The sequence below is a fragment of the Ostrea edulis genome, chromosome 6 (genome assembly GCF_947568905.1).
Source record: "Ostrea edulis chromosome 6, xbOstEdul1.1, whole genome shotgun sequence".
NCBI classification, from domain to species: Eukaryota; Metazoa; Mollusca; class Bivalvia; order Ostreida; family Ostreidae; genus Ostrea; species Ostrea edulis.
This window is the reverse complement of record NC_079169.1, coordinates 14,854,488-14,866,050: the sequence shown is the minus strand read 5'-3', so window position 1 is coordinate 14,866,050 and position 11,563 is coordinate 14,854,488. Positions and strand designations below refer to the sequence as shown.

Here is an 11,563-nt window from a genome sequence, read left to right as displayed (position 1 = left end):
TCATACCACGGTAATTTTCCCAATAATTGCTCAATTTTGTTCTATAATTTCTTAACCCCAATATTAATTCACATTCGTAATAATGATAATATATATATTTTTTTTCAATACCAAATAATTCCACTCTTGATTTTGGTCAATCATGCAACACTTAGACAGTTACACCTCGGCTCAAACTGCGTCCATGTCACACATCCGGGGGTAAATTTAGACCTATTCTAAGCGCTCAGGTCCGTAGCAGTGAGGGTTCTTTATCGTGCCAACGCCTGTCACGACACGGGGCCTCCGTTTATGAGGTCACATCCGAAAGACTCGTGATTGCCGAGCGTTTGGCGAAGGAGCAATCACTACCTATGTTTACATCTTTTAAGTTTGACGCGGCCATGGCACGATCGGGGCTCGAACTCACGACCTCCCGCTTACGATTGATCGTATCTTGTTTAACACCCCTCTCGAGAATATTTCATTCATATGGAGACGTCACCAAGACCAGTGAAGGGCTTCAAATTTAGGCCTATGCTTGGCGCTTACGGCCATTGATCAGTGAGGGTTCTTTATCGTGCCACACCTACTGTGACACCGGGCATCCGATTTTAAGGTCATCTCCAAGGACCCGTGACATTCACACCTGATGCCGAGTGTTTGGCAATGGAACTGTCACTATCTGTTTTAACGACTTAGGTTTGTCGCGGCCGGAATTCGAACCCCAACCTTCCGCATGCGGGGCGAACGGTCTACCTCTAGACCACCGTGGCGGGATCTCCCGTTTACGAAGCGAACGCTCTACCACAGAGCTACCGCGACCGGTCTTAACCACATGATCACAGCAATTTTGTGTCAAAAAAGCCACAGTTAGGGGCTTACTGATTGGATATAATCGCTTTGGTTTTCCTGAGCGACCAATAAAATTGCCTCATTAATTATTCATGAAGAGGAGCGACTTTATATAAATGGACTCTCGGTGATGGAGAGAGGAAGGAAGTATAATCAACTGTGGGTATTCGATGATAATTATATGTAACATGCAATGCTAAACTTGTGGTATAAATATTTCCATCTGCAGTCGCCAAGTTTATAATTACGTTGTAAGAATTAACAACTTTAACATATCTTTAATCAGAGTTAATACTAGTGTGGTAATACTGATAGCGAGTAGTACTGAATACAAAGGATTGTGTATGATGACAGACTTTTGAGGAGAGCTTAGTCCTAGCCCTAGGGCTGTTTACAATCATCTTTAAATAAATCAAGCATTATATTAACAGCCTTTCTGGGGCCCCCGTAAACACAAAACATGAAAACTGTGAAGGAAGACTAAATACTTTCTCTAACAAAGGAGATCCTGTCCGATATATTTTCACTTAATTTGATCTGACATTTACCGTCATTTTAGAGCACATTATAAATGTACATCAAAAGCACCGCAATTTCTCAATTTTAAAATCCTTATTTCTATCAACGATTTCTAACAGAAAATATACATCGCAGCTTGATATATGTGTACAGGAAAGATAAATATAAGGTGTGCATGTAAAGTCGGTCCAAACCAGTGGTCAGTGTTTTCTAAAAGAAAAACTGCGTGAAAAATAGCAGATCAAAACTAGTGGCAAAATATTGTGATTGTAATGTTATAATTACGGTTGTACGTTATTTTGATCCATTGGGAATAAACCCGAGTTACATCGATATTCTTTCATAAAATACTCTTAATTTTGAATCAAAATGCGAATGTTGAATTTGAGGCAAATACAGGTCTGATCATACTTAGTCCTCTACACAGTTTTTAAAAAATAATAATAATCTAAATCCGTATCCCCAATTTTTAAATTCACGATTTTATATTCAGTGTAAACAGCCAAAATTCGACTGCAGCGAACATAAGACTGTATAGAGTATCGTTAATATTCATAACATACAACATTTTGCATGGATTCCCATGTGTTTTACATGTACATAAAATCTACAATCAACAAGCTATGAAGAGGCTTTACAAAATCAATAGAGCAACAGTTCTTGCTTATGAATGCCAAATTGCTTTCTCAAGACGCCTTTATTCGTAACACGTTGAGAAACATTAGCAAACCGTTGACAAAATACATAAGAAACGTCACAATACACATGAAATAAGACCAGTGAAGGTTGTGACTCTCCAGTAAAGTTGATTCGTGATCGTTGGCAGATGTTCCGTACACCACGATTCCGATCAAGACACACCCACCTTAAAAACAAATGTGAAAATCAAATATTATAGATACATCGGTTATTACAACCTACATATACTGACAGGGTAACATTCTCTCACCAGAAGGCGCGTTACACAAGCGAGTAGCGTACGGAACTCTGGGTAGAGAATGACAGGGTAATAGATCATGGGTATATACATAATTTGTCAAATCTAGTCAATGAAGGATTTTGAAATTTTTGAATTTATAACGGTGTGATTCGTATAACGTTTACAGCTTAGCGGTAAACATTATTTAGACTTTTACCAGGTTTCAATCATAATTAAATGTGATCACATGACTACTTCTAGCATTATTTAAAAGACTCTCAGATTAGAAATCTCCCTCCAGCCCTTTAATGCAGAGGTTGGTTGGGGATTTGTATTTGCTGTCTATTTGTCTAGAGATAACACATACATCAACAATATGATGAATTAGGACGCATTATTTTTATGTTCATTACCGCATAAATGTATTTATATGTTGTACATTTTTCTTTGAAATTCTTTTTTTCACTGATAATGAGACGTCACCAGTTTTGCGGTAGGTGAAATAAGACGTCACCAGTTTTGCGGTAGGTGAAATGAGACGTCACCAGTTGTGCGGTAGGTGAAATGAGACGTCACTAGTTGTACGGTAAGTGAACTGCCCAAACTTTAGACTTGCTTAACGTGCCAATGCCTGCCACAATACGGTACAAGGGACCCCGGATTTCAAGATCTCACCCGAAAGACGCGCGACTCTCACTTCTAAATACCAAGTTTTTTGGTCAAAGAAGCAGTCAGTATTTGTTTTATACAACTTGGGTTTGACACAGCACCAAGGCACAGAGGCGGTGAGGGAACGCCCTACCAACTGAGCCACATGAAAGGTGAAGATAACGAACAGTGATCAATCTCATAACTCCTAATATGTTGTACGGTGTGACCGTTGAGACGAGCGAAGCCCATTAACATCTTGCAATACGCCTTATAGACATTTTATCCGCCTCTTTATTTAACGCGGGAAATATCATGCGGTGGATGTAAACAGTTACTTCGTGACGTCATATTAGCTGCAATTTTCTTCTTTCAAACCAAGCAAACACAAAACGTTTGAAGCTATGAGAAATATTATTTGGAATTTAAAAACGTTTATGGTACTTTCTAAACAATCTAATTATTTTAATTACGGGATTGTAAATGAAGTATACCGCAGTGACGGCGACATTTTTCCAGAAGCATTATGGGTGATACTCATCTTTTTTCAGCTGATGAAGAGCAAATCACGTGACTCATATGTGTAATCATATACAAACTTCCGCCAGAGTTCGTTTGCTCACAAACCAAACTCTTCCAGTTAGGTATTATGGGATAGCGATTTCTTAGACCGCATATACTGTGTGACGTCACCGTAGAATGACGAAAAACATAACGTCAAACGTAAACAACTTTCAAAACAAGAACGTAAACATCAAGTTCATTACTGAACAGAAGTCTCCCTACTTTTTAATGATCTATTGATCATTTTATGTTTAAAATAAAATCCATACTTTTATATAAATGTTCTTAATGTCAATATCTTCAAACTTTTAACTACGAACTACTTCTTTAGTGTTATTTGCCTGCGTGATAATCGCGGACTCGCAATATACAAATCTGTATATTGTACTGCGTCACATAGGAGAGGTCTATTCGTAAGTGACGTAATGATGCCTCGACGGGGAGTTTGTAATCATATATTGGAGCGAGCTCGTCGCGTCATATTAGCTGCAATGTTTTTTCTTCTTCTCTCAAACCAAGCAAAAACAAAATGTTTGAAGCTATGAGAAAGCTTGTCTGGAATTTAAAAACGTTTATGGTACTTTCTAAACAATCTAATTATTTTAATTACGGGTTTGTCAATGAAGTATACCGCAGTGACGGTGACATTTTTGCAGAAGCATTATGGGTAATACCGAGCGAAGCTCGGACGGGCCGAAGGCCCGTCCGCGAAGCAAGGCTCTAAAGGTAACACGTATGTAAAGAAAAAAGTCAAATTCAGCAAAAGAAAAAGAGATAATCTCTATATACGTTCACTTAAATTTTCGTGATCCATATGGGCGCCGCCATTTATTTTTTCATTACCTGCTTCAACAGTTATTCGTGTTTTATTTTGAATGCCAATAATAGACGACTCTGACGTGCAATTCGTAATTTAAACACCCAATTTGTTCAAAATGAATAGTAAAATTATCATTATAACAGGTTTTAGCATATAATTACATATAACACCGTAATACGACTAAATAGATGAACGAGTTCATGAGTTTCTTTGAATAAGAATATACGATAAAATTACGGTTACTTTTTTACCATTTTGAATTTATTGGTTAATTTTGTTTAGTTTTATAACGGCCCTTTTCATTGCATACGGAATGTATTATTGTTGTTTATAATTGTTTGCTTTGAGGCTAAATGTGACGTCACAATGCACAATTGACGTCGCCTTGCGTTTTATTTCTCGCGTTCAATGAATAGGCGGATCCTGTAAAACTGTTTTCCCCATATAAACCCCTTGAATATTGAGATCTTACTGGGTTTTTAGCGCAAGGAAAATTTCATTAAAAATATATATTTTTAAATGAATCATAATCTACTGTACTTAACGGAATTATGATTACCACTTGGGACACTCCAATGACCATTACATGCTTCGCTCGGTCCAACGGTCACACCGTATACATATTACTCATCTTTTTTGAGCTGAAGAAGAGCAAATCACGTGACTTATATGTGTAATAATTGGAGCGAGCTCGTCGCGTCGCTTCGCGACGCGAGCTTCGCTCGCTAATATGTTGTACGGTGTGACCGTTGAGACGAGCGAAGCCCATTAACATCTTGCAACACGACTTTTATCCGCCTCTTCATTTAACGCGGGAAATATAACGCGCTTGGTGTAAACAGTTACAAATTGTGACGTCATATTGGCTGCAATGTTTTTTCTTCTTCTCTCAAACCAAGCAAAAACAAAATTTTTGAAGCTATGAGAAAGCTTGTCTGGAATTTAAAAACGTTTATAGTACTTTCTAAACAATCTAATTATTTTAATTACGGGTTTGTCAATGAAGTATACCGCAGTGACGGCGACATTTTTGCAGAAGCATTATGGGTAATACTCATCTTTTTTTTCAGCTGAAGAAGAGCAAATCACGTGACTCATATGTGTAATCATTGGAGCGAGCTCGTCGCTCGCTATAAGCAATACAAAGTAGAGAATTGGGCAAACACGGGCCCCTGGAAACACCAGAGGTGGGATCAAGTGCACATATAATTGTATATATATATATATAATATGTATACGGTGTGACCGTTGGACCGAGCGAAGCATGTAATGGCCATTGGAGAGTCCCAAGTGGTAATCATAATTCCGTTAAGTACGGTAGATTATGATTCATTTAAAAATATATATTTTTAATGAAATTTTCCTTGCGCTAAAAACCCAGTAACATCTCAATATTAAAGGGGTTTATATGGGGACAACAGTTTTACAGGATCCGCCTATTCACTGAACGCGGGAAATAAAACGCAAGGCGACGTAAACTGTGCATTGTGACGTCACATTTAGCCTCGACTTTTTTCTCTTTTTCAAAGCAAACACATTATAAACAACAATAATACATTCCGTATGCAATGAAAAAGGCTGTTATATAACTAAGCAAAATTAACCAATAAATTCAAAATGATAGAAAAGTAACCGTAATTTTATCGTATATACTTATTCAAAGAAACTCATGAACTCGTTCATCTATTTAGTCGTATTACGGTTTTATATGTAATTATTTGCTAAAACCTGTTACAATGATAATTATACTATTCACTTTGAACAAACTGAGTGTTTAAATTACGAATTGCACGTCAGAGTCTTCTATTATTGGCATTCAAAATAAAACACGAATAACTGTTGAAGCAGGTAATGAAAAAAAATAAATGGCGGCGCCCATATGGATCACGAAAATTTCAGTGAACGTATATAGAGATTATCTCTTTTTCTTTTGCTGATTTTGACTTTTTTCTTTTACATACGTGTTACCTTTAGAGCCTTGTCTGAAGAGGCATTAAAGCCGAAAGCGCTAACAGTGAAATGTTATTCGAGTTTTGTGTTTCTTGACTTTTATTATTGGATATATATATATATATACACTTATGGTGAGCTACCTAAATATACATAGTCCCATATAATTGTATATATCCATGAGTGGTTCCCATAAATATATTTATGAGTGGTTCCCATATAATTGAATATATTTATGAGTGGTCCCCCTATAATTGTATATATTTATGAGTGGTTCCCATATAATTGTATAGATTTATGGTGAGCTACCTAGATTGTTAGTGGAAACCAAGAAGTGTTCAGAAGATCTAAAGATACTGTACATAATGATACGCAACTATTGACCCTTCCATACAATATTCTGATCTGCTTCCATTTTTCATTTTTGAATACCTACATCAGTCAGAGATATTTTCTTTTGTTAAATAGAACAGAACCTAGGCTATCTCCAGCGGATTTCTGCCTCTCAATCAGCTGTGTTTTATGGGGAATTTGAGAACTTCCACAATGGGAGGTGAATCAGCAGTAACTGCAGTGAAAACAAAAATCAGAATCTATCAAAATCACAAAAACTCCATTTACGTCCTCCTCAGAAAGAATGGATGATGTGGCAAGACTGAATTAACCTACTTTACAGTTCATTCTGAATCAGATGACAAAGCCTCATGAATAACTAGGATTTCCTGTTAAAATAAATTGTGTTCAATACCTTCCTGATCAAATCAATCGTTCCAATCTTCTTTAGCGAAAAAAGTATTGCGACCTAAGTGACATTTATTTATAATGGGACTGAAATGTATACAGATGGGGAAATTATTTTTCTGTCAATAAACCATTTCCTCCTCGTAAACAATGAGAATTCGCGACCCTAGCAAATGAATTCTGTAGTATTTCAATCCATCACAGCAATGTATCTGGAAATTAGAATTGGTTAATACAAAATTGTGAGCCAATGTTAACTGTACGTTTCGTCTACCAGTAAACAAAACTAAAGCAAACAATATGTGTCATATATCTACATGTGTACAATATGTGTCATATATCTACATGTGTACAATATGTGTCATATATCTACATGTGTACATTATGTGTCATATATCTACATGTGTACAATATGTGTCATATATTTACATGTGTACAATATGTGTCATATACCTACATGTGTACATTATGTGTCATATATCTACATGTGTACATTATGTGTCATATATCTACATGTGTACATTATGTGTCATATATCTACATGTGTACATTATGTGTCATATATCTACATGTGTACAATATGTGTCATATATCTACATGTGTACATTATGTGTCATATATCTACATGTGTACATTATGTGTCATATATCTACATGTGTACATTATGTATCATATATCTACATGTGTACATTATGTGTCATATATCTACATGTGTACATTATGTATAAGTCAATAAGTAATGGAGCCGAGGTCCAAAGAATTTAAAGAATGGAGAGGCATGAGGACATTGACCGACTTAAAATTCACACTCAGGTTGAATCTAACTATAATTGTATCTCACTTAAGGAATTTTTTTCAATAAATTATAAAAATACTACATATCAGAGTTCTATATGATACTAGTATATGCACTTTCGTCATATAAAACATCTATTGTTTAAATATCAGAGTTCTATATGATACTAGTATATGCAGTTTCGTCATATAAAACATCTATTGTTTAAATATCAGAGTTCTATATGATACTAGTATATGCACTTTCGTCATATAAAACATCTATTGTTTAAATATCAGAGTTCTATATGATACTAGTATATGCAGTTTCGTCATATAAAACATCTATTGTTTAAATATCAGAGTTCTATATGATACTAGTATATGCACTTTCGTCATATAAAACATCTATTGTTTAAATATCAGAGTTCTATATGATACTAGTATATGCACTTTCGTCATATAAAACATCTATTGTTTAAATATCAGAGTTCTATATGATACTAGTATATGCACTTTCGTCATATAAAACATCTATTGTTTAAATATCAGAGTTCTATATGATACTAGTATATGCAGTTTCGTCATATAAAACATCTATTGTTTAAATATCAGAGTTCTATATGATACTAGTATATGCACTTTCGTCATATAAAACATCTATTGTTTAAATATCAGAGTTCTATATGATACTAGTATATGCAGTTTCGTCATATAAAACATCTATTGTTTAAATATCAGAGTTCTATATGATACTAGTATATGCACTTTCGTCATATAAAACATCTATTGTTTAAATATCAGAGTTCTATATGATACTAGTATATGCACTTTCGTCATATAAAACATCTATTGTTTAAATATCAGAGTTCTATATGATACTAGTATATGCACTTTCGTCATATAAAACATCTATTGTTTAAATATCAGAGTTCTGTATGATACTAGTATATGCACTTTCGTCATATAAAACATCTATTGTTTAAATATCAGAGTTCTATATGATACTAGTATATGCACTTTCGTCATATAAAACATCTATTGTTTAATTTTTCCGAAGTTGTGATCGTCCTCAGTGAATGGAGCTTCTGCCTTTCATGTGAAGGTCTTGGGTTCAATTTAAGGAGGTACTCTACATTGTTATAATGGCCGACTTCCTTTTATAACATGGATGAAAATATAAATTTCAGCAATATTTGTCTATTCATTTAAAAAAAAATCATGCATAGCTCTGTAGCTCAATAGGTTAGCACGTCGACTGCTGAACTGTAGATCGCGGGTTCGAGTCCAGCCGGAGTTTTAAATTTTTCTCAAGATTACTTTCAACTAAAACTGCATTTTTTGACTAAATAAAGTAAATTTGAAAGTTTTCAATTTCAAAATAGTGTTGTACATATCATCCACTTTTCATCCATATAAATTTTTTTCTGGTGAAGGATACCTCCTTAAGGACTCGAACCTGTGACCTACAGTTCAGCAGTCGGTATTCTAACCTACTGAGCTAGTCGGCTAGGTATTTAAATGGAAAAGGAAAAGTCAAATATTGCTGATATCGATTTTGTCATCCATGTTTTTAAAGGAAGTCAGCCATTATGACGATGTAGAGTACTACCTTAACTCAACAGAACATTACTAAGTAGTTGTCTGAAACTCCATTACTGAAAAATATTGGAGCTCTATTACAATAGAATGACGTCACAGCTGGATGTTAACGTATATATCACACGAGAATCTCGTTACCTGTGGATACGCTGGTTAAAATCGTGCCGATGTGTACGGAATCCTGTAAAGCCACTTCCCTTATGAACAGGCAGAGCAGACTGAGGGAGAGGGTTCCGCATGCTAGGAATAGTCCAATCGTGACAAACACTCTGGTCACCACTATGGCATCTGTGAAAAAATAATCAACTCATTTCATCCATTCTCATAATGACAGAAATCCGTAGTCCACTCACGGTCGTGAGCGGACTCGAAACACACTGACGTCGTGAGGTTCAATTTCAAATAGGCAAATTCAAAAACTATTTCTTTTTTCTCAAAGTATCAATAAAGTGTGGTTCAGTAATAATAGTGTAAGATTGTGAAATTATTATTTTCACGGGGATTCAATTTTCGTTTACTTCGTGACATGCGATTTTACTCCAAACAAATTCATAGTGTGGAGGAATTTACAGCACAAACGAATTAACAGTGCCATGCATTGACTTTACAAAATATTTGGTGACTATTTAATTCAAATAAGATATCTGCATAGTAATGACCAATCCACAAATGGATGTCCTCCTAAATAAACAAAATTTTGTCAACCACGAAATTTGCCACTGATCAGATTGGTGAGATATGTACATGTTTGACGAGTTTCATTGAGTCGCATTAGGTTACCGATTTACATATGTACATTGTAAGTACATGTTTAAAATATAAATTCCAGCTATGGTTACCTGTGTGTGTGCATTATGAATTATAAGTAAATTGTATGGGATCATAGTATAAGGTCGCCTTATGTATGCACAGTGTATGTATATTCATTTTAAAGTGTTGATATCTGCTGTGAATTAATTTGAGCATTCAGAAAAGTTTGAAATAATCCTAACGTATTTTTAATTAATATTCTAATTAGTGAATACAAAGTCAGTCTTTCTCTGCTTCGGGTGAGAATACATTCACATATTAACTAATCTAATAGCTATATTGGTTACATACTTTTAATTGGATACAAACAGTACCAAGGATCAGATAATGCACCTTAGCCAAATGTACCACGCTAACAATTCCAAAAGACGGAATTCAGACGGAGTACGGACGGAATAACGAATCCCGTTAGTCACGCTCAATTGTCAATTCCACGGTCTGTTTGATCGGTAATTTCTCCCTATCGTAAAATCAACGCTTGATTCAACTTGTTCTTTATTTCCTATTTAATAAATTTCCGTATTCCATTGCCTAATTTGATAGATTGAAGAGCATTTCCAGTCTGTATTTTCTGACATCTCTAAACCAAACGTCTGGTTGCAGCGCCTGCAATCAATAGGCATTGCTCTCGCAATAAGACGAAGACTGTCATGTTTTTTATTGAATTATTCCGTCACTGATCAGTAAAAAGGCCAATTTAAGATTTGTTTTTTTCAATTGTTCGCTATGGACTTGCCGACTGTTTTCTTCACCGTTGTGACAAAGCCGAGAAAACAAATAGCTCTACTTTTGAAATATGTTAGCTGGAACATTGAAAACAGAGCTTTAATCTCTTCATATGGAGAATAGAGTTCATATGGAGAATAGAGTAGAAAAGTGTGTTAACTGAGCAAAACACAATTCGGTTGTTGTTTGAAAAAAGAACTTTCATCCGCAGCATGTCGTGTGGTGAACATTATATATGTTACAGATGAAAATACATAACACAATCAACAAATTAACCACAACAAACATCCAAGAACATTTTATGATAGAATAATTATATGAATGTTATAAAATCGCAAATTGTCACCGCATCAAACGCGGCTCATTATCGGAGTATGATGAAGTAATGGCTACTAATGGGCCTTTAAGTGACACTCGTCAACAGCTTCAGTAACTTTTGTTATGGTCAGAGGGATAGGGTGTTAATATCAATTCTTTCATTTTACAAAGGACACACTCTATTAAACCTTATAGACGGTGGCAAATGAGTTGATGAATTACAGAAGTATGTCACGAAAATTGATTTTCTGTAATAAAGGTACCGGGATACATGCTTCCTGAGGAATTCACAAGAAAAAAAATTCTCTCTCTAAACATTTATTCTAATCCCGTTAGCA

At 35.2% G+C, this 11,563-nt stretch overlaps 1 protein-coding gene across 1 annotated transcript in view; it reads right to left on the bottom strand.

Annotated features, from left to right (window-relative positions):
- Positions 1–1,097: 1,097 nt before the first annotated feature.
- The window catches only part of LOC125647473 (uncharacterized), a 19,564-nt gene continuing 9,098 nt past the window's right edge, over positions 1,098–11,563 (bottom strand). The window contains exons 2-3 of the mRNA XM_048874144.2: positions 9,510–9,659; positions 1,098–2,218 (exon numbers count right to left, since the gene is read on the bottom strand). Coding sequence (XP_048730101.1) covers positions 2,040–2,218; positions 9,510–9,659 — 329 coding nt within the window. The 3' untranslated portion in view covers positions 1,098–2,039. The remainder of the gene's footprint in view (positions 2,219–9,509; positions 9,660–11,563) is intronic.